General features: G+C 38.0%; 1 protein-coding gene across 2 annotated transcripts in view; it reads right to left on the bottom strand.

Annotated features, from left to right (window-relative positions):
* The window catches only part of Srbd1 (S1 RNA binding domain 1), a 174,456-nt gene that overhangs the window by 113,837 nt on the left and 35,585 nt on the right, over nt 1-25,034 (bottom strand). For both annotated transcript variants that reach the window (XM_090337018.1, XM_090337017.1), the window contains 5 exons: nt 20,588-20,691; nt 12,939-13,046; nt 9,614-9,771; nt 6,132-6,222; nt 4,958-5,065 (listed from right to left, as the gene is read on the bottom strand). In XM_090337018.1, the coding sequence (XP_090193144.1) occupies nt 4,958-5,065; nt 6,132-6,222; nt 9,614-9,771; nt 12,939-13,046; nt 20,588-20,691 (569 nt within the window). The remainder of the gene's footprint in view (nt 1-4,957; nt 5,066-6,131; nt 6,223-9,613; nt 9,772-12,938; nt 13,047-20,587; nt 20,692-25,034) is intronic.

Raw genomic sequence — 25,034 nt, 5'->3', positions numbered from 1 at the left:
AATGCAAACTTATCTTCAATTAACTACCAGAAAACTGGAAGTAGAGCTGTGATTCAAAGTAGTAGAGCACTAGCTGTGAGTAAAAGAACTCGACAGACCAAGATCTCTGAGGTAAAGGCCCATGATTGGTCCCCTGAAAAAAAAAAAAAAGGCTCTTGTAACATGGTTAAATGAGGATGAGGAGATAAACCTGGATACACTGAACACACAAGTAAAGAAAGAAATGTCACACACTTTACTTCAGTTTGGGTAGCTCTCCTAAAATAGATTTATATACTATAACACACAATTTCCTATTCTCAACAGCTAAGATTTGTTACCCTTGAATCTATCCAAAATTCACAGAAAATATAAATATGCATATTTGTCTCTTTGTCAACATTTCCCACTGCAACAAAAGCTTTTAGATGGTAGGTACTTGGTTCACTATGTTCATTCCCAGAGCACAGGATTGTGCTTGCCACACCATTTTAGGTGGTAATTGATATTTTGCTGATTCTATAAAGCACATAAAATGGAATGTTTCTGTTCGGGGAAGAGACCCTGGACAAAAGGTAAGGGAATAATCACCTATTTTTGTCCTATAAAGTGGGCAGTATTTGAGAGATGTGACAGGAAAGAGTTAAAAAACTACAAAAATGATTTTAGAAAGAGGATAACTGGGTGCTATGATGCTTCTGCCATACCAATAGTTCTTGGGGAAGGGTATCCCATTCATTGGGCCCCACTACATGAGCTTTAACTATTTTCCTCCACAAGTATGGAGAGGAAAATATGTCTTAAAAAAATGGGCAGCAAAGCCGGGCACGATGGCTCAACTGTAATCCTAGCTACTTAGGAGGCTGAGATCTGAGGATCGGGGTTCAAAGTCAGCCCAGGTACTAAAGACCATGAGACCCAATTAACCACTAGAAAACCAGAAGCAAGGCTGTGATTGAAAGGGTTTGGCAGTAGCCTTGAGTTGAAGAGCTCAGGGACAGAGCCCAGGCCCAGAGTCTAAGCCATACAACCCGATGGGTGGGGGAAGACAAAGAAATGGGCAGCAAGAAGTCTTCAGAAAGAAAATAAAAGATCAAAATGTAAGATGGAAAAGAAACAGGAGGGATGGGGTGAATGATGAAAGGAGTAACCATGATAAGATGCATTGTACTTACAAACTGATTCAAACTGAATGGTAACTCTTTGTGCAACTGCATATATGTGTATATATGTATATATATGTGTATATATATATATATGTATATGTGTGTGTGTGTGTGTGTGTGTGTGTGTGTGTGTGTGTGTGTGTATGAAGAAAACAGATCAAATCAAGCATAAACATTGGAGACTGGGAGAAAGAAAATAAAAATGGAGACCGGGCCATGGTCACAGTCTAAACACAGTTAAACACACTAAGTAGGCAAAGATGCCAGAGCGAAATGCTTCCACAGGCAGAGGTGTAAAGTAGGTGTTGAAAAGATTTCATTCAAGAGCCTTGTGTAGCAGAGCAAGACCAAGTCTGGAGAAGGAAAGCCACAACTAGACCACGTGAGAAGACATTTGCTGTCACAGCTTCCTAGCATAGGGAATACAATACAAACAAGAACAACAAAATTCTGTACAAAAAGGTGACTCACACTTGTAATCCTAGCTATTTGAGAGGCAGCAACCAGAAAAATCATGATTTGAGGTCAACTAGGCAAAAAGTTAGTGCAACCCATCACAACCAATAGCTGGGAGCAGTGGTACACTGCTATGTGAGAAGAATGAGTAGGAAGTTTGTGGTTCAGGCTGTCCATGCCAAAAGTCCATCTGCTTAACAAGTGCAAGGCCCTGAGTTTAATCTCCAATACCAGGAAAAGAGGAAGGGAGGAATGGAGAGAAAGAGGAAGGCAGGGAGGAGGGAAGGAGAGAGGGAGGAATTAAATAAAAAAAGAGGTGGTGCCCAGGTACCATGCCAGTGAAAAACAAACATCATCTTCAAATTTTCAATAAATTGAACTTTGAGTTCATCTTGATGTCTGAAAACCCCAAATTTTAAATTCAAAAAAAATTTTAAATAGAAAACTGAGTACTGCTGGGCAATGGTAACTCACACCTGTAATCCTAACTACTTAGGAGGCTAAGATCTGAGGATTGTGGCACTGCGGCACACAGTGGTAGGCCCAAAGTTCAAGTGCCACGACTAACAAGGAAAGAAAGAAAGAAAGAAAGAAAGAAAGAAAGAAAGAAAGAAAGAAAGAAAGAAAGAAAGAAAGAAAGAAAGGAAGGAAGGAAGGAAGAAAGGAAGAAAGGAAGGAAGAAAGGAAGGAAGGAAGGAAGAAAGGAAGAAAGGAAGAAAGGAAGAAAGGAAGAAAGGAAGAAAGATGGAAGGAAGGATTCCCAAATATAACATATTATCTAAACTGGGTTAATCTATTACTTTGGAACTAAAAATTCTAACAACATAGCTTCTAAAAAGCATAAGAGTTTCCAAGAAAAAAATATTGAACCTAAAAAAAAATACATGTATATTTTCATTCCTGATCATGTCAGCTAAGGTCATTTGCTGAATGGAATTGGTTTCATTTTCTAGCTTCATGTCTTTACAGAGCTTCATACAACCTGGTGAAAAGAAGACCAGCTCCAGTGTCTACCAGAGGTAGGTACATGTTATCGATAGATTGTCATCCAGTTATCCTTATACATAACAAGATGAAGTACCAAAGGGTTAACACCTTGTTACAGGAGCAAAATAGAAATAAACTCACTACATTCTACCACCAAGAGAGCACAATGAAAATGGACCATCTCAAACTGTGTCTCAGGCTTATGTGGACAGAATCACTGATGAGCACATGGAACCACAAGCCATCTTCTCTCCATTTTGCAGTCTAAATTCACACCACATGGATGGTCAGAAAAAAAACTCAAGCCATGAATTTTAATTTAAGTGTTTCCAAACTGGTAGTATCTGCAGGAGCCTGGCAGAAGCATATGCAAATCCACTTTGAAGAAACTCACAATCCATCCAAGCCTCAATGAATTCTCACCAAAAAAGTCTCACAAAAATCAAGTTTATAATAAAAACTCAACAAAAAAAGTAACAAAGTACCAAAGAGCAGAACTAGCAGTTACAACAGAGAACTCAAACAGACTTATACAGATTTCAGATACTCAGAATTAGCACATAAATTATACAACTCAAGACTGTATATGGTCAAATAAATAAGACAGGCTTAAAAATATGTTCGGAACAAAAACTGTGAGAAACATCAAGTAATTTAAGAAAACTAGAACATACAAACTAATTGAAATTTAAAAGTATAAACAGGTATTAATTCTCTAAAAATTAAATAATAGATTTAAATAAAAGAGTTAGAATTCTAAAATTTCAAGAATAAAGTAGAAAGATACTTGCACATCCAGGTTCAATGTTGCACTATTTACAATAGCCAAGTTATGGAAACAGCTCAGATGCCCTACAATAGATAAGTGAATCCAAAAATGTGTTACCTCTACACAATGGAATTTTACATAGACATTACAAAGAATAATATATCATCTGCAGGGAAATGGATGGACCTACAACAAATCATGTTAAGTAAGCCAAGCTCAGAAAGACAAACAGTACATGTTTTTTTCTTATATGTGAAAGCAAGATCACTGGGACATAATAAATTATAACAGGACTCTAGTCATTCATACACAGTGAGATATTCTTAGAGGAGGTACACAAAGGCTCAATACCCATGTGTCTCTGATCCTATGAAATAATATTTATCAAAATGAATCACAGGGAAGTGGGGCTGTGGCTCAAGGGGTAGGTCGGTAGCCTTGAGCTGAAAAGCTTAAGGGCAGCGCCCAAGCCTAGAGTTCAAGCCCCATAACCAACCAAAAAAAAAAAAAAAAAATTACTAGAAATGATTTGGGCTGGGAGTTTGGCCTAGTGGTAGAGTGCTCGCCTAGCATGTACAAAATGAAACACAGGATATGAAAACAAGAAAATTTTTGATTTGTTGGTTTGAGGGGGTTTTTTGTTTTGTTTTTTTTCATTTGTTCATTTATCTGTCTTTAAGAGGGTAAAGGAGGGCACCAAAATGGAGGGAGGAAGGGTGAACAAATGCAGCAGTGTTACTTACTAACACTATGTTGAATATTTACTATAAAACTTGAGGGTGGAGACGAGAGGGAAAATCTGGGAGACAGAGAAAAGACAACACTGTCCAAAACTATCTGCTCATTATATGACATGTAACTGTAATGTCTCTGTGCATCACCTTTATAAATAATAACAAGTTTTTTAGGTCCTATAATTCTTCCTAGGTTTTACTTCCTGTTTGTGTTTTAGTCTATTGACCCTGTCAGGATACTAGTTGTCAACTGACTATCCTTGATAGTAGATTTCCCACTAAGCAGTAGGACCCTCTCTCCTAGAACTAAATCCTTTAGGATTTACTTGTGCACTGTAGGTTGGACAAACTGAAGTGAAGTTCAAAGGAAAAGAAGAAAAACAGTGGTGAATGAAAGCATAATATTACTGATTCAAAGGCAGGCCTAGGAAACTAGGAATGCTAATTTCAGCCATTCCCATACATCTGTATGAAATGAAAATTTGTAACCAGGAAACAAATGAGACTAGAACATAAAAACATTCTTAACTAATAATCCTTACCTTGGCTTTTAATTCTGAAGGGCATTGATTCATAGGCTCAAAACTTTGGGAGGGATCATGTAATCTATAGCCACTAGATTAATATACCATCCTATGTATTAATTGTTAACTGGAGACACCTATAAAAGACAATCTAGAAAATTCATGCAACTAATTGTTTCTGGACCAGTGTCCTACTCTAATAGCTCCAACAACTTTCTTATGACTAACAAAGAATGATGTGGAAGATATCTGTCTTAAAAAGATAAGGGAGAATTTATCACAAAAGGAATTTTAAGAGCTCCTAACCCTCTCCAAAAAAACAAACATTCCTAGCATCCTTACCAGTAAACAACATCCAGTGGTGCAAAGTAATTTTTCATTATCAAGTCAGCAAAGTAAGCTTCAGTTTCCCTGCAGGCAGTTCCGTTTCCAATCACCACAGTGCTGCAGCTTCAAGGGAGAAAGAGAATGAGAAACTGGATGAGTTCAAGGGATACTCTGAACTCAACCAGAGAAAATGTGCAGAATATACAAACACTATCTTAGACCAGTCTTATTCTCTCATATGGTCATGCAACCTCTCCAACAGTGGAGCATAAAAGACACGGCCTTACAGTTAGAGGCAGTGGACAGAGAAATGGTTGACTGTCATATAATCCTTTTTTTTTTTTAATCAACATCAAGTAAAATTCGGAAGTCACCATTCATCATCTATATTGTCTACGATATTCATTTTCATGACTTGTTGCAATTAACTAAAAATACTTTGGTAAATTTTCACAGGCATATAGAATTTAATATATTAGATGGGCAAAAACCTGTAAGTTGATAAATAGAGAAATATAGAATGGACTGTCATATAATCTTAAGAATCACATAGCTTTCTTTCCATGTACAAGGAACTAAAGTAAACTAAGAAATAATTCCTAACAAGGATATTAGGATTGATTCATATACTACCTTGTTAATTTTTTTTTTTTTTTTTTTGCCAGTCCTGGTTTTGGGCTCAGGGCTTGAGCACTGTCCTTGGATTTTCTCAAGGCTAGCACTCTACCACTTGAGCCTCAGCACCACTTCCAGCTTTTTGCTATGTATGTGGTACCGAGGAATCGAACCCGGGGCCTTCATGCATGCTAGGCAAGCACTCTACCACTAGGCCAAACTCCCGGCCCCTACCTTGTTAATTTCTGAGGCTTCAAACTACTACCATAAATTTTCCTGAGGGAAGGAGGAAAAGAGAAATAGAAGACAAAACAGAAGAACTAAATGCCAATCTGCCCCCGTTACTATCTCTGTTTATGAAGGGGTTTGCAGAATGGAGCAGCACTTTTCCAGTTTCATTATGTAGAGTTCTCTGGCAATTTGCCCAACATTGATTTACATGGCTTCTTTTCTCTGATGAAGGCCTTCTCTGATGAAGGCCCTCCCCTAAATCCTTCCTTCCAAATTAGGGGCTCCAAGGGATCTCTGATTGGGTGAGCCACTTAAGTACTCAAAAGATTACTTATTTCCATACTTAAAATTCAGCAAAAGTCTCTTTATTTTCTCTGCTTCTCGGAAGCCTTGTCCACAATGCAAGTAAAGCACATCAGTATGAAGTATCTGACCTGAAAAAAAAAAAGAAAAGGAAAAATTAAGCTACTTTTCAAGAAATTACAAAATATAACATCAATGTTTGATTAAGCCATCTACAAAAGAAAAGGGGACCTTCATGTCTTCATTTGGTATTACTTGGGATTAAGTTCAGGGTTTTGTATGTGCTTAACAGTAGTAGATACCACTTGAACCACTCCATCAGTCCATTTTTGTGTTGGTTATTTTTAAGATAGGATCTGACTTTGTGCTCAGGCAGGCTTAGCCTGTAACCTTCCTATTTGTCCTTCCCTTTGCCACTGAGATGAAACCTGTATGTCACTGCACCTAGCTAGCCACTGTGCTTCCCCTATATCTTGGAATGACAAGCAATCATCACTGTGCCTAGCCAGGTTCAGATAAAGTCTCATGAAATTTTTGCTCAGGCTGACTTCAAACTTCAACTTCCTGACTTTGTCTCCCAGAATTACAGGTTTAAGCTGCTTTGCCCAGTAGCATTTGCTTGTCCTTTACCATGTGGTCACAATCTTCCATAGTCAATGCAACAGATTCGGTCTAAGAACTATGAATAGTGCTATTTGGTTTTTATAAATTATTAAGTAGTTGTATAAAGAGGTAACAAGGGCCAGGAGTATGGCATAGTAGTAGAGTGCTTGCCGGGACACAAAAGTCTGTGAGACTCATCTCCACTTAACTACCATAAAACCGGAAGTGGTGCTATGGCTCAGGTGGTAGAAAACTATCCTTGAGCTGAAGAGATCAGGGACAATGCCCAGGCCCAGAGTTCAAACCCCACAACAGAACCCCTCCCCCCCCAAAAAAGTCAGAAATTAAAGAAGTTCACTAGTAAGCCATACTGTGTTTTTCATTATCAAATAGAAATTCTAAACTACAAAGACTGAATTTAGTAACAAATTACATATGCCAGATGGGAGTTCAATAAATTTTTTTTTGTTTGTTTTTTGTTTTTTGGTTTGGTTTTGTTTTTTGGCCAGTCCTGGGCTTGAGCTGAGGGCCTGAGCCCTGTCCTTGGGCTTTTCTCAAGGCTAGAACTCTACCACTTGAGCCTCAGTGCACCATTTCCAGCTTTTTTCTATGTATGTTGTACCAAGGAATTGAACCCGGGTCTTCATGCATGCTAGGCAAGCACTCTACCACTAGGCCAAACTCCCAGCCTGGGAGTTCAATAAAATTTTAACAGTATTTTTATTTTGTCTTTTCTCTTGTTTGCTTTTTTTTCTTAAAACCAAAACAGAAAACAAAAGAGGAGAAACTGAAAAGTACTATATATATATATATACATACATATATATATGTATATATGTATGTATATATTTGGACAACAAATACACAGATACTTAGTTTAAAAGCTCAAGCTCTCAAACAAACATACACATACACATTGGCACACTTAAGTATATCATATAAAAAAAAATCAGAAAATCACAAAGGAAAAAACCAGAGCTGCCATAGGAAAATAAAATAACACACATTACTTTCTAAGGAAACAATAACAAGACTTTTAGCTAACTTTGCAACAAAATATAATGGAAAAAGATTTTAAAAGAAATGGAATGACCAAAGGAACAAAAGGAGCAGGGTCTCCTTGATATGTGGATATTAGATCCAAACAGTATGAGAGCGATGACTCAATAGTCAGATATCCATTGACCCAGTCTTGAAGATCTAAAAATCTATGATGGTATATATACTCTATAGACATAATGTTATATAGATCAATATGTATCTATGACATACAAACTCTCAGCTTAATTTTAACTATGTTCTAAAATGTATGTGCCAGTGACTGTATATAGATTCCCTTCTTGAATACTTCTTTGTTAAATATGACATCTGAAATATGATGTAAAAAAAAATCAACGTTAATAAAATCTTTTAAGTTTTTTTTTTTTTTTTTTAAAAAAAGGAGTGAGGCGGGGCATGGTGGCTCACATCTATAATCCTAGCTACTAAGGAGGCTTATATCTGAGAATGGAAGTTCAAAGCCAGCCCGGTACTAAAATCCATACAACTCTTATCTCCAATTAACAACTAGAAAACAGGAAGTGGGGCTGAGGCTTAAGGGGTAGAGCAGTAGCTCAAGGACAATGCCCAAGCCCAGGAGTAGGGCAGTAGCCTGAGCTAAAGATATTCCTCAGCCAGACACCAGTGACTTACATTGGTAATCCTAGCTACAAGTCCGTGAGACTTTTAGTTCCAATAAACTGCCCCCATAAAATAGGCAAGAAGTGAAACTGGCTCACGAGATAGAACACTAGCCTTGAGTTAAAGAAGCTTAAACTGTCCCCAGGCTCCAAGTTCAATCCCAAGGACCAGCACCCCTAAAAAAAAGTTCAAAATGAAGACAAAGGACCTTCCAGGTAAACTAAAATTGAGATAAATTTTCATTTAAAAACCCACATTATTGTTACTTTTTGTTTTCTTTTTGTCTTGTTTGTTCATCTGTCTATAGGAATGTAATGGGGAGCACAGAAATGTGGGGACAAAGTATAAACAAATGCAGCAGTGGTACTCACTAGACAGTATGCTGAAAGTGAACTACACATCTTGTAGATGGAGATGGGAGGGAAAAACTGGGAGAGAGTAAGGGAAGTGGTGACACTTTCCAAAAAGAGATATACTCGGTACCTGACTAATGTAACTATAAGCCCTCTGGTACATCACCTTTATAATAACAAATGCTTTTTCCTAAACTAACATTAAAATTTTTTAGGCAAAAAGAAATTGTGCTCAAATGGGAACACAGAAAAGCGGAAATGGCATATGAAGGGTATAAAAAATATATAAGAAAACATATCAGGGCTGGGAATTTGGCCTAGTGGTAGAGTGCTTGCCTAGCATACATGAAGAAGGGGTTCCATTCCTCAGTACTACATACATACATAAAAAAAGGTGGAAGTGGTGCTGTGACTCATGTGGTAGAGCGCTAACCTAGAGGAAAGCCCAAGGACTGTTCTCAGGCCCTGAGTTCAAGCCCCAGGACTGGGGAAAATAACACTGAAAAGAAAAAAAGAAAAAATATCAACTGGACAAATCAATGAAGTGTCTTTAGAATTTTAAATACATGTTTTAAAATAAGTGTTCAAAATACATTATTGTAAGTATATTACTAGGAACTGATGCTGACGGGATAAAATTCAAATGTTAATAAAGTTATTTCTCAGTATCATCACTGAGACATGGGAAGGGGATAAACTATAGTTGCATGCTTAGAGTTTTGATCATAAATAAGGAAAATATGAATTTGATTATCTGATTCTGATATACCTATTAGAAAACAGCTAGCCTCAAAAGTTAACAATAATTCCAAACCTCATGAAATCTATAAAGCAAACTTATGATCAACCAAACAACCACTATATAAAAAACTAAAAGACAACTTACTAGTAGGAGAAATTATGGCTATTTTGCAGCCATGTTTATAACCCGGATCTACTCCCATCAAGGTGCGCCCAGGGACAGGACTTGTTAAAAGGAGCTGACGCAGATTCCGGCCAAACATCATCACTGATTCCTTCTCTGCATCGGATGTCAGTTTGGCCCTTTACAAACAGAATGAAAGAAAAAAGAGGGGAGGGGAAAAAAAGTACTTACCCTTATATCCATTCAAAGTTTCTTTCCAGAAAAGGAACAGAAATTTTGTTCTGTTATTTATCATAGAATCATTTATGATTCAAGTATATAACTTCCAGCATTATGCAGAGAACTTGTTAGAAGTATACTTTTAAGGTTTATGATTCAAGTATATAACTTCCAGCATTATGCAGAGAACTTGTTAGAAGTATACTTTTAAGGTTTGAGGAGCCGGGCGTTTGGCTTAGTGGTAGAATGCTTGCCTAGCATGCACCAAGATTCAGGTTCAATTCCTCAGTACCATATACATAGAAAAAAAAAGCTGGAAGTGGTGCTGTGGCTCAAGTGGCAGAGCAACACCCTTAAGGAAAAAGCTCAAGGACAGTGCTCAGGGCTTGAGTTCAAGCCCCAGGACTGGCCAAAAAAAAAAAAAAAAAAAAAGATTATGTGGCTTAGTGGTAGAGTGCTTGCCTAGCATGCATAGGGCCCTGGGTTCAATTCCTTAGTGCCACATAAACAAGAAATAAATTAAAAAAAAAAAAGATTTTGAAAGCCAGGTACAGTGGCTCACACCTGTAATCCTAGCTACTCAGGAGGCTGAGATCTGAGAATAGGTTCAAAGCCAGCCTGGACACTAAAATCCACACAACTCTTATCTCCAATTAACCACTAGAAAATGGGAATAGCTCTGTAGTTCAAGGGGTAGGGCAGTAGCCTTGAGCTGAGGAGTTCAGAGACAGTAACCAGGCCCAGGAGTAGAGTGGTAGTCTAGAGCTGATGAGCTCAGGGACAATGCCCAGGCTGAGTTCAAGTCCCATGAACCCCCTCCCACCCCTGCCCCCGCAAAAAAAAAAAAAAGCATGCCGTTGGCCACAAGAAAACTGAGATTACAAAAGCAATTCTGTTTTGTAACAGAACTGAGATAAACATTAACACATATAAAGATGGACACAGCCAACTAATAAGAATTTGCTTCTCCTGCTTTCTTGTTGATTCTAGAGTTTAAACTCATGGCCCTGTGCTTTCTGAACCACATCCACATCATTTTCTATTTGGGAAAGTGGAGAGTTTGATGAAGCCTCATGGTTTTGCTCAGCTTTCTTCCTCACTAATGGCACCCTACCACTTGAGCATGTCTCCCATCTGACATTCTGCTAGTTAACTGGAGATAAACTTTTACTAAGGTGGTTTTGAACCAGGTTAGCCTCCAAAGTACCTAGAATTACAAACATAAACAATTGGTATCCTGTTAAATCTTGGTAAATAATAATTTTTTTTTTAAAAGTGTAAGCCCTTGTTGACAATCTTATGCAAGTTATGGTTATTTATATCAGAAACATAAAACTAGGTGGACTAGGTGACTCATGTCTATGATCCAGTGATTGGAAGAATAGTGATCAAAGTTAGCCTGGGCAAAATGTTTCAGGACTCCTATCTTAACCAGTAAAAAGGTAGGTGTGGTGTGTCACATGCTTGTCATCCCCTGTAAAGGAAGCATAAAATAGAAGGACTGTGGCCCAGGTTAGCTGGGACATAAATATAAAACCATACTTGAAAAACAACTATTGGAAAAAAGACTTAGGGCATAGTTCAAGTGGTAGAGTGCCTGCCTCCTAAACACAAAGCCCTCAGTTCAAACCCTAAGTATTGTCTTGTCTCAAACAAAGAAACAAGAGACAGAGAGAGACAGAGACAGAGAGCTAGAGAGACAGAGAGAGACAGGCAAAAGAAAACAAAAAAAATCACTAGAGGTTATAAAAATGACTTACAAACAGAGAAAGACATATTGTTTGAATAACAGACATTTTAGAAAAAGGGAATATACTGTTGAGTCCCTATCAGTAATAAAAGTCAAAAATGGATTGCATATCAAACAAGCCCATACAAAATGATCTACATTTATCTCAATGAAATTTTTCTAGAAACAATGAAACTCTTTGATATTGCAAACATAAAAAAATCAAAAATATCACTGGATACATTATATGCAATAGGAAATAGGCAACAGGTTATTGCATGTATATGTAGTTGCATTCACAAATTATGTGCAACAGGAAAAACAAGATGAAGAAAAATATGCAAAAATAAATTAAAATTTGAATAAACTAATAAGAGAAAAATCCCTTGACAGTTTTTACCCTATCACTCAAAGGCTAGATAGGGATATATTTGACAAATCTGAAATTAAATGTAATTCCAAAAGGAAAATTGTTAAGGGCTATCTAACCCAAAAAGGATGAACCAAGAGACTGAACGTCATTTATGAGCAAATTGGAGAATACAGTTCTCCACTCCCCATAAAACCTGCTCATTCCCTGCTCTGAATAACTCTGAACTCAAAGGCCAAGTCTAGCCAAAGGGAAACAAACATTTCACAGTCTGCTAGAAATCCTAGTGAGGCTAATAAGACAGGCAGAACTCCACTTACATTAAAAAAAAAAAAAGTGAGAATGAGATCTCTAACACAGACAAAAGATGACATGAAGGGTTTATCCAGTTTCTAAAAGTTCATTGCCAATAAAGAACAGAGAAAGTTGAAAAAGGAAATCTTTAGTTTCCTTGAATTTCCTTTCTTTCCATCTTTTCTCCTCACATTTTTTTATTTTTATTACTATTAGTCCATTTACATATTATCATTGCTGATAATTTTTCATCTGAACAATTCCCATTTGGAGATAAAAAGCTAATATACTAGCTTTCTCTATTCAAAGTAATAAATTCATCATGTTCTCCACTAATTTCCTTATGGTCTCTTTGGTTCTTTTATATCAGGGAAGATGCTTCCAACAACTTCTCCACTAACTTCCCAGTTTTGTTTCTTCTAAGTCAAATCTCTAATCAATATACCATTTCTTTGGCTGAATCATCAAATGGCAAAACTAGTACTAGAAAATTGGCAAGGGCACTCGTTAAAGGATCAAAATTTGAAAAGCATGTTGCAATTAAGAAAAAATGTTTTAAGGATGTATGCACAAGAACATAGTGACAGATTGAACGTATAGCTTAAATTTAAGCCTTGTGATTTTGCCTGAGTTCTTTTGACTCTGAGTCAATCAAAAGACATTTATTACATGCTTTAATGGGACTAGTACAATACATATAATAATAAACAATACATAAAATTAAAGATGCATACCTGAACTCTCTACAGAGGAGAGGATAAATAAGGCGTTTAAAGGAATCATCCAGTGAATTATGCAGTATCTTCATTAACTCTGGTCTGGCAAAGCCACGTGGTCTCCACCTGTGAACAAGAAAAGCCCACACAAAACTGATATGACAATAATGAGACCATGAAAGGGCACCTGGAAGAAGGGGGATGATGGGGAATGGGGAAGGTAAAAAGACTTTACTGGAACCAAAGAAACATAATCCAAAGGAAAGACTGTGATGTCTGGAAGTTGTTAACATAACATCTGGAGTTTTTATATTTAAAAACCTACTAATTACGGTCCAACATAAAAACTTAAGGGGAAAATTTCTGTCTTCTGGGAAGAGTCGCCAAAGCATCGTCAGGAATGGCCAAAATCTTAAGATATAAGAAAGTCACCAAAAGTTATTACTGTGCTGCTGTGGATTGAATTGTGCCCTTCCTCAAACTCATACATTGAAGCCCCAAATCCTAATTTAAAAGCATCTCAAGATGCTAGATAATTAGGCTGGAAAGCTTTCTCTCCATATCCACTATGTGATGACAAGCCAGAACACAGTCTTCCCCAGAAAGCAAAATCATTAGCTCCTTGACTTTGGTGTCATTATCCCTTAGAATTGTGAAACAATAAATTTCTGTTGCGGTAGCCATCTAGCGGATGGTCCCTTTGGCTGTGGTGCCCACCCAAAGCTGAGACAAGTGTTAGGCATTTCTCTTTTCATTTCTTTATCTCTTTCTGAGAGTCAAAAGAGACTTAGAAAAGAAAGTGCTTTAACCTTCCCTCTGAGCAGTTCCCCCCAACACCTGATAGCTCTCACTTGCATTTTATATAACACAAACTTTTTTTTAATATTTCAATCTTTAAAAGGACCGATGTATTTGAAAATTGAGTTTTCCTCCCAAACCTTTAAGCATCCAAAGTTAATTTAAAATAAAGCCAACAAATAAGGCAATCAACACAAAAATCATCTTCAACAGGCTTCTTTTTTTTTTTTTTTTTTTTTTGCCAGTCCTGGGCTTGAGCTTAGGGCCTGAGCACTGTCCTTGGACTTTCTCAAGATTAGAGCTCTACCACTTGAGCCTCAGCACCACTTCCAGCTTTTTTCTATGTATGTGGTACCGAGGAATTGAACCCGGGTCTTCGTGCATGCTAGGCAAGCACTCTATCACTAGGCTAAACTCCCGGCCCCAACAGGCTTCTTTTTAATCTAAGTGAATTGAAAGGATATGAAGAAAATATTAACATTAGGAAGTGGAAAGACTATCTATGGTCCTGAGTTGGCAAAATTGATATTGTGAAAAGGGCAAGTCTGCCCACAGCAATCTGAAAATTCAATGCAATGACCATTAAACCACAATATCATTTGTCACTGAGATAAAGAAAACAATCTAAAAATTCACATGGAACCACAAAAGGCTCCAACTAGGGCAGAAAAAGTGCTACTGGAGTTATAAAACTTTTAATCTTTAAACTCTACTACAGAGCTATAGGAATGAAAACTATAACTAACTATAGCCTATTATAGAAAACTAAAATGAAAGCTTGGTACTTAAACAAAAACCAGGGAAGACCAGAAATAAACTCACAGACCTACAGCCATCTAATATTTATTAAGGAGTCAAAAATATATGATGGAAAAAAGCCTCTTCAACTAATTGTTTTAGGAAAATTGAATATCCACAGGCAAAAAACAGAAATTGGATTCCTACATATCACACTATACTAACACCAATTCAAAGATCTCAATGAAACCATGAAGCTACTACAAGAAAGAGTAGAAGACACACTAGGAAACATGTTTGGTACAGGTAGGAACTTTGAGCTGTAGCTCAAGGAGAGTGCTAGCCTTGAGTATAATGATGCCCAAGAGCTCCCAGGCCCAGAGTTCAAGCCCCAGGATGGGGGAAATAAAGTCCTTTACTCATTTCTTTGAGGTAGAGGCTACCTCCACTTGGCTCTCATTTTTCCACATTTAAAAGAGCAGAATTCATGTTTTAAATCTTATACATGAGTAGTAGCAGAAACTTAAAGAGGAAGAAATGTACTGGTCAAGTCAAAGACAAAAATCTGCACGCTCAAAGAGACAAATTCTGGTCACTACAGTATCCAAGTCATGAATGGGGACTGATGAGATCATTGTCTCGCATATGTTTTTGTTTAAAGAGCTAATGCAAAAACTTGGATTATGGGTTCTCACAAACATAACTATTACAACATCTGACAAGCTTAGAAATCTTCAAATTTATCCTCTTGAGCTAGCAGCACATGATTCAAAATGATGCACTATTCAATTGTTAGATTTGGACTCAGATATTATTTTAAATACTAATATATTAGTATAAATTTTTCTTTTCATAGTTAACCTAGACAATAACAAGATTTCCATTTAACTCATTCTTTGCACTAATTATACTTCATGTAATTATAACATGATGACAAACGGTACCATAATCTACCTTGTTCTTTAAGGTAGATGTTAGACCTTACTTTGCCTCTCCCTAACAAACCCACTAGCATTTATTCATTTATATACCTCATCCTATCTCTCTAGATTCTACCTCCTACATGTTGTCAAACCGGTACTTACTTCCTATTACCACTATTTCCAGATACCATTTCCTCGAGCCTTCACATTTATACTCGTTCTTTCAGATAATCTCTATAACTGCAGGCAAAGGGATCCTCTTAAAATGAAATCAGATCATGACATTCCTTGGTTTAAAAGTTTTATCAGTTGGGGCTAGGAATGTGGTTTAATGGTAGAATGCTTGCCTACCATGCATGAAACCCTGGTTTTGATTCCTCAGTACCACATAAACAGAAAAGGCCAGAAATGGTGCTGTGGCTCAAGTGATAGAGTACTATCCTTGAGCAAAAACAGCTCAGGGACAGTGCCCAGGCCCTGAGTTTAAATCCCAGAACTGGCAAAAAAAAAAAAAAAAAAGAAACAAAGAAAGAAAGAAAGAAAAAAGAAGCTTCCCACTACCCTTAAGATAAAAGTCAGAGGGTCAGGAGTGTGGCCTAGTGATAAAGTGCCTGCCTAGCATGATCGAAGCCCTGGGTTTGAATCCTCAGTACCACATATACAGAAAAGGCCAGACTTTGTGCTATGGCTCAAGTGGCAGAGCACTAGCCTTGAGAAACCCTAAGGAGAGTGCCTAGGCCCTGAGTTCAGGACCCAGGACTGGAAAAAAAAAAAATCAAAATCCTTAGCATCCCTGGGATAAGCAGGATCTGTATTGGCATGTCAATCCGCACTTTTTGTTGCTTCTGCCTTTCCTTCTACCTGTGACTCATATGCACATTGTGCTGAATGTATTAAGCGTCCTCAGTCAAAAACTCATACAAAAATGCTGTACTTTATAATCTCTGCATGTGCCTAACCATTTTGTGTTTGTGTAAGCCTTACTAAAGTACACAGTATCCAAGGACAATGGACTTGTCAGGTTTGCAGATAGATTTACAGGTGTATTTTACACAACTTGAATGGATGAGTCTTTGGGGGAGAGGACAGTGTAAGAGGAATGATGGCATTAAAGAAATTTTAAAAAGACTTTGCTGGATGTGGATGGCTTAATCCTCTAATCTTAGCTACTCAAAAGGCTAAGATCTGAAGGAGGTTCAAAGCCAGTCCAGCCAGGAATGTCAGTGACTTTTTTGTCAGTTCTAGGTGAACACTGTCCTTGGACTTTCTCAAGGCTAGAGCTCTACCACTTCAGCCTCAGCACCACTTCCAGCTTTTTTTTTTTTTCTATTTATGTGGTGCCAAGGAATTGAACCCGGGTCTTCGTGCATGCGAGGCAAGCACTCTACCACTAGGCCAAACTCCTGGACCCTCAAATTTGATTTTTAAAATTGTATTATTTCCCAGTTATGAAACAAGTCATACTTTAAGTTAAATAATCATATTGGGTTATTCAACTGGAAGAGAATCAAATAAAATAAAATACAGATAAGACAAGTAAAAACAAATCACTGTAAGGAAACCATTCTGTTATTTTCTTAGGTTAAAAGTATAACTAGCTGTGTGCTGGTGGCTCAGGCCTGTAATCCTAGATACTCAGGAGGCTGAGATCTGAGGATTGTGGTTCAAAGCCAGCCCAGACACTAAAGACCATGAGACTCTTATCTCCAATTAATCACCAGAAAACAGGAAGTGGGGCAGAAGCTCAAGGGAGTAGCCTTGAGAGGAAGAGCTCAGGGACAGAGCCCAGGGCAGAGTTCAAGCCCCATGACTGACAAAAAAAAAAAAAAAAAGATAAGCTACATATAAATGATTTTTTTTCTTAAAATTTTCTCTCAAGAAAAATTATAGTCCTTATAAAAGATTCAAATTATATGGAAAAGAACAGTCAGGAGGGTCTGGGCAAAGGAAGGCATGGCTGCTCCAGCCTCAAAGGTGGCAAGAAGTCCCTGAAGCAGCCCAAAAAGCAGGCCAAGGAGATGGACTAGAAAGACAAGACCTTCAAGCAGAAACAGAAAGAAGAGCAGAAGAAACTCAGAAACTGAGAGCGATGACATGGGGAAAGGATTCCTGGCCCTAGGTGAAATTAAGAAATTTGGCAAAAAGTAAGCTGTTCCTTGACCCCGAGGTGATGGTGACCCTGAATTCCATTCCCATTAAACATCTGGATTTCCTGTTGTAACACCTCTGCCACCTATAGGGAGAATGAAGTTTTGTCTAGGCCTCTGAACAGCAAGAACAACCTTTTTAAAAAGAAGTCCTACAGTGGCTCCGTCTCCAGTTTGCCACATATTGTGTCAGCAACTCCAACCTCAGTTGTAATTTTAAAGTAAACCCAGCCTAGATTTCTGCCAGAATCTACTCTTTGTTCTACTCTTGTATTCTGTACAATCTTGAAATTAAACCAACTCACTTTAAAAAAAAAAGTCAGGAATGCCTTAATAATGGGGTTAAGTTCCTGAGAACCTATTGCTGAATGATACTGTTATTGCACAAGTATCATAGAGTTTGCATATTGTATGCTCGTGGGAACCAATTTCATATAACCTATTTATTGTTCCAAGACAAGAAATCTATTAATCATGCTATAATGTGAACACCATAGGCATGTTACAAAATTTAAAGTATTTACGTGTCTAAACACAATTAAACATAGACTAGAGATAAAAGTACAGTATAAAGGATTAAAAAAAAAACCATAGGACACCTCTATAAGGCACTTGACTGCAATAATGAAATGTAGCTTGCAGGATGGTAAGTGGCTGTGGGTTCAGGAGGAAGTTATAAACACAAAGTCCTATAGCAGTCCTGCACACTACTGTGGACTTTATACATGCTATATACTTAGTCTAAATTCATTCAAGCTTTTTTCTCTTTCCTCAATAATAAGCTAACCTGAAGCAACTGTAACTATTTTACTTTATGAACATTTCATTTTTAAAAATTTTTGACACACAGAAGCCAAGAGTTTGGCCTAGTGGTAGAGTGCTTGCCTAGCATACACAAAGACTTGGGTTCGATTCCTCGATACCACATACATAGAAAAAAGCCAGAAGTGGTGCTGAGGTTCAAGGGGTAGGGCGCTGGCCTTAAGAAAGTCCAAGGACAGTGCTCAAGCCCTGAGCTCAAGCCTCAGTACTGGCAAAATAAATAAATATTTTAAAATTTTTTGACACATAGCTAAAAGAATATTTTCTATTTCATGTTTTTACTTTGCCAACTTTTTGTTAAAAACTAAGACCCAACATACACACATTAGCCTAGGCCTATACAGGATCAGCATCTTCAAAACACAACTTTCCGCAAGGCACCAGCGGCACATACCTATAATCTTAGCCACTCAGGAGGCTGAGATCTGGGACAGCAGTTCAAAGCCAGCTCAGTCAGAAAAGTATGTGAAACTTTCATTTCCAAATATTCACAGAAAAAAACAGAAGTGGTACTATAGCTCAAGTGGTAAAGTGCTAACCTTGAACAAAAGGAGCTTAGGGACAGTACCCAGGCCCAGAGTTCAAAGCACAGGACAAAATGCACGCATGCACGCATGCACGCACGCACGCAGGCAGGCACGCGCACAAACACACGCACGCAAGCACGCACACGTGCGCGCACACACACACAATTTTCCACTTCTACATCTTGTCCTACAAGACTGTCTTCAGGGATGAGGAAACACATACATGAAGCTGTCTGTCACCTCTTAGGATAAAGATGCATTCTTCTGAAATCCCTCCTGAAAGATTTGCACCTAAGACTCTTCCTGAGGAAGTATCACTGTTTTCAGAAATAGGTCCTGGGCAGTTTGCATGGCTTACTTATTTTTATCACAAATATGTTTAAAGACAGGTAATTCGTGAACACTTCTCATGTTTTGAAAACTTTCAAACCTTTTTTTTTTTTTTTTTTTTTGCTAGTCCTGAACTTGAGCTCAGGGCCTGAGCACTGTCCTTGGACTTTCTCAAGGCTAGCGCTCTACCACTTGAGCCCCAGCACCACTAATTTAAGCCTTTTTATTTATGTGGTACTGAGGAATTGAACCTGGGTCTTTGTGCATGCTAGGCAAGCATTCTACCACTAGACCAAACTCCTGGTCTGGTGCAGACCAGTTTTTAAACTGTGTGTGTGTGTGTGTGTGTGTGTGATTTTTTTTTTAATTGTTGGGATAAAGGATTTACAGTTACATTCGTCAGGTAGTAGGTACATTACTTCTCACACATTGATACCCCCCTAGGTTTTTAAGCCTTTTAAGGAGCCTGTTGAGGTCTATAAAAGATTCTATTAAGCCCTTTGCTGTGAATTTTCTTCGTAGTCTTTTTTTTTCTCCTATAGTTTCTGTTTCTCTTTAGCTTTGTGCATACTAGGCAATCAGAATATCTCACCCCATATGTATCTTAAGGACAACTACCGGGGATAATCATTATTAATAATAATTTCTCAGACCTCCTTCCACATATTTCCTATTTAAACATATACAACATATAAACATAGTTTTAAAATATACAAAAAGAAATTGGGTGCTTATGGCTCACACTTGTAATGCTAGCTACACAGGAGACTGAGATCTGAGGATCGTAGGTGGAAGCCAGCCCAGCAAGCAAGACCATGAAACATTTTTTTTTTTGGGTGGGGGGGAGGTTAGTTGTGAACTCAAGACCTAGACACTGTCTATAAGCTCTTCAACTCAAGACTAGTTTTCTACCACTTTGAGCCACAGAGCCACATTTTTATTTTTGTCAGTTGTAGGACCTGAGCTATGGTCCTGGACACTGTCCCTGAGCTCTTCAGCTCAAGGCTAGTACTCTACCACTTGAGCCACAGCACCATTTCCTCCACTTTCGGTTTTCTGGTGGTTAATTGGCAATACAAGTTTTACCGACTTTTACATACAGGCTGGCTTTGAACTGCAACCCTCAGATCTTAGCCTCCTAAGTAACTAGGGTTACAGGTGTGAGCCATAGGGTGTCTAGCTCTCCATGAAATTATCACCAATTAACCACCTAAAAACTAGAAGTAGAGCTGTGGCTCAAAGTAGTAGAGTGCTAGCCTTGAGAGTTTCAAAAAAAAAAAATAGGCTCTTTCTTTTTTAAATATAATGAATATCTTTTCACGATGATACACAGAGACATGAGTAGTATACTTCAGAAATTCTGTAGATTCCCACATACAGACCTGTTTTGGATGCACCACCTACAAAATTCATTCTTTACTCCATCAGGAATATTGACCTTGACCATCAGTATCTTCAAATTCTCTCCACGATTAATAGCCAGAATCTAGGCAGAAACACAAATAGAAAAGACTAAATATTCACAAAATGCAAATAATAAATTTAACCAGTGAACATTTATAAAACAAATTAGGTGCTTCTGTATAGAGTTATTATATCAGTGTTGCTTTTAATTTGAAAAAAAAAAACGTATTCAAAAATAATCATTTGGGCCAGGTGCGATGGCTCACGCCTGTAATCCTAGCTACTCAGGAGGCTGAAATCTGAGGATCACAATTCAAAGCTAGCCCAGTACTAAAGAATATGTAAGGCTCTTACCTCCAATTAATCACTAGAAAACAGGAAGTGGGGCTGTGACTCTGGGGTAGGTTGGTAGCCTTGAGCTGAAGAGCTCAGGGACAGTACCCAGGCCCAGAGTTCAAGCCCAAAGACCCACAAAAAAAAAAAAAAAAAAAAAAAAAATCATGTGGCCAAGGAGTTTGGCCTAGTGGTAGAGTGCTTGCCTAGCATGCACGAAGACCCAGGTTCAATTTCTCAGTACCACATACACAGAAAAAGCCAGAAGTGGTGCTATACCTTAAATGGTAGAGCTCTAGCCATGAGAATGCCCAAGGGCAGCTCTCAGGACCTGAGTTTAAGACCCAGGACTGGCAAAAAAAAAAAAAAATCATCATCATCATCATCATTTGACTGGACACTGGTGGCTCATACCTGTAATCCTAGCAACTTACTTAGGAGGCTGTGATCTGAGGATCACAGTTCCAAGCACAAAAATCCACGAGATTCTTATCCCAATTAATCCCAGAAAAAGCCTGAAATGGAGCTGTGGTTCAAGTGGTGGAGTGCCAGCTTTCTGTAAAAGAAGCTAAGGGACATTGCCCAAGCCAAGAGTTCAAGTCCCAGAACTGGCAAATAATAACAGTAATAATAACTTGTTTATACATATTTTCAAGTAACCTATCTCCCTCATAAAGAAAACAATATTGTCTTTTAAAAATAAAACATATGTATGAAATTACTTAGTAATAGTAACAAAGAAAAGCCTTTGGCAATCTAAAACCTTATTTTCAGATTCTATTAACTGAACATTTTTGATCATCTACAATTAGAATATACTTTTCAAAAAAAATCAAAAAAAGAATATACTTTTCAATAATTATGAAAGATAATTTGTACTGATAAATATAAATATGTAAAAATCAAAGAGTAATCTTTAGTAGCTACTAATTATTACCACAGACTGTAAGGCACAAGTGGTTCATGCCTGTGGACCTAGTTACACAGGGAGGCTAAAACCCTGGAAGATCATGATTTGATGAAACCAGCCTAGGCAGAAACTTTCTTATCTCTACCTCCAAAATAACCATTAAAAAAGCAGGGCTGGAGGCATGACTCAAGTAATTAAGTGCCACCATAGCAAGAAAGCAAGTTAAAGTCCTAATAAATTGGGGGGCGGGGGGCAGGGAAGACCTCAGAAGGAAGGGAGGGAGGGAGGGAGGGAGGGAAAGGGAGAGGGGGGGGAGAGAGAAAGGAAGGGAAGGGAAGGGGAGGGGAGGAGAGGGGAGGGGAGGGGAGGGGAGGGGAGGGGAGGGGAGAAAGAAAATGTTCAGGTGTTAAGACACAAGCTTCCCAAGAAAATTACAGGTCAATATATTTTATGAATACAGATGTAAAACTACTAGCCAGTGGCTTGCACCTATCATACTAGCTTCTTGGGAGTAGGCATCTTGGGATCTAAGGATAACTTAGCAAACAAAATCCAGCAACTTATGAAAAACATTTTACACCAGGATAAAGTAACATTTATTCTAAGAATGTCCAGCTTGTTTAATATCCAAACACCAATTACTGTCATATATTAGTTAAATCAATCAAATGAATAAAAAACAAGAATCACGTTAATATCTCATATTCAGAAATAGTAATTGAGAAAATCCAGCAACTCTTCATGATACACCCAACATGAGAAACAACAGAGTTTGGAGCAGAATCTGGCATTTAAAGTACTTGAATAGTTGGATAAAGCAGAATTACAGTAGGTGGCAGCAGTGAGCAGGAGCTATGTAGTATATAAAAGGCACAGGAACTGGGACATCAATGAGAGGCAACAAAAAAGAACAGGAATGAAAGCTCTTAGGGAAGAATACGAAGGCCCAGTTACAAATTCATGTGGCAGAAAAGCCCTCATTAAGGATCAATTTGGAGACAAGGAAAACAGGATGCTGCCAGAAAAATTAATTTAGTAGTCAAATATGACAGCTAGCCTCAGAGTACAAAGAGAGGTTACAAGTATGTTGTTCCTTTACCACTGGATATATTCATTCATTTCTATATTCTGAGGTACTATATGTTAAAGTATTTAAACAGGAGGTTGTAGAACTGGAGACTGCGCTGCCTGGCCTGGGAAACTATCATTTGACCTAGTACATTGTCCTTCTGGTCTACAAAATAATCTGTAAACTTAGTAAAACACAGGATATTCCCAAACTGATATTCCCTAAGTATCTATTTTGTCAGGTCTGAGTGCTGTCATAACCAGAGGTTGTGTCAATTATCAATGTAAATTCAGTCACAAACTAACTCAGATGCCCCATGTTCTAAACACACTATTCAAAAGCTGAGACCAACATAACATTGGACAGATTATGAAGGCTGCTTTTAACAGGATATAAGATGTTCAAGTTTTCAGCCTGGTGCCAGTATCTATAATCCTAGATACTCAGGAGGCTGGGATCTGAAGATTAGTGGTTCAAAGCCAGCCTGGCACAGAAGTAACCATCAGAAAACTGGAAGTAGCACTGTGGCTCAAGTGGTAAAGTGTTAGCTTTAAGCTGAAGAGCTCAGGGACAGTGCCCAAACCCCATGACTGAAAAAAAAAAAAAAATTACAAGAAATACCTGTCAAAAGATTCATGCTGGGGCCGAGAGTTTAGCCTAACGGTAGAGTGCTTGCCTAGCATACACAAAGACCCAGGTTCGATTCCTCGGCACCACATACACAGAAAAAAGCCGGAAGTGCTGCTGAGGCTCAAGTGGTAGAGCTCTAGCCTTGAGAAAGTCCAAGGACAGTGCTCAGGCCCTGAGCTCAAGCCCATGACTGGCACCAAAAAAAAAATGAACCATTCTAACATTTTCTATCAGCTTTTCTTTTCAGTAGTAGAATACAAGTAGGGAGGGAAAAAAAAATTTTATAGTCCTGGAGCTTGAATTCAGGGCCTGGACACTATCCCTAAGCTTCTTCATTTTTTTTTTTTTAATTTTTTGCCAGTCCTGGGCTTGGGCTCAGGGCTTGAGCACTATCCTTGGGTTTTCTCAAGGCTACAGCTCTACTACTTAAGCCACCACACCACTTCTGACTTTTTTCCTATGTACATGGTACTAAGGAATCAACCCCCTGTCTTCATGCATGCTAGGCAAGCACTCCTACCACTAGGCCAAATTCCCGGCCCTCCTTTTGCTCAAGGCTAGCACTCTAACACTTGAGCCTTAGAGTCACTTCTGGCTTTTTCTGTTTATGTGATACTGTGCAATCAAACCCAGGGCTTCACGCACACTAGCACTCTACCACTAAGCCACATTCCCAGCCGGAAAATAAATTTTAAATGATTTATTGAGGACTTTTAGAATTGGAAAAACACTGGCAATCTTCTGGTTGCAAATCTTTCCCTTTCCTTCCAAAAGAACTAGAAAACTAATACAGAGAATAAATAAAGCAACAGAGGACATCCTTAGCATTTCTTTTTTTTTGGCTTACTATTTTCTTTACTAGCTTACATTATAGAGAGGGAGATTTCACACAGACATATACCATTTACATAACTAGATATACGGATAAACATAACATGAATTTAACTAAGGGACAATGTAAGAGGCGACAGGAAAGGGGGAAAGGAAAAGAATAATAAACAGTTTTAAAATTACATGTTGAAAGAGAATGAACATGATTGAAACAGATTGTTTACAACTATGAAAACAGAACAAGGAAACTTGCTGAAATTGTACTGCTTTTAAAAAAATTATCTTTAGCTGCCTAAAAAACAGGTTCCAGTTTAACAAATCGGTTTATAAGTACAAAGCATCTTGATCAGTGTTACCTTTTTCATCATCCTCCATCTTTTCCAACTCTACTCATAGCCTCAAGTTACAAGATTTAATTTTTCACACACTGAATATGTACCAAACACATTTCAGTTTTCCGGTATTATTTTTGTTTTGTTGTCTGTTAGTTGCTCAGAGGTGTTACACCGCTTGAATCCTGAGTATATCATACTTTTAATTTTGTTTTTGTTTGTAGTTTTCTTTTTGGTTTTAGAATATTCACCAAGATGATAAGGGTAGAGATAAAATTACCAAATTGGCCAGAAGAATAGGAATAAAGATGGAGTCCCAC

The sequence above is a fragment of the Megascapheus bottae genome, chromosome 7 (assembly GCF_031878675.1).
Source record: "Megascapheus bottae isolate mThoBot1 chromosome 7, mThoBot2.hap1, whole genome shotgun sequence".
NCBI lineage: Eukaryota > Metazoa > Chordata > Mammalia > Rodentia > Geomyidae > Megascapheus > Megascapheus bottae.
The sequence above is the reverse complement of the archived record's forward strand: the minus strand, read 5'-3'. Positions and strand labels throughout refer to the sequence as shown.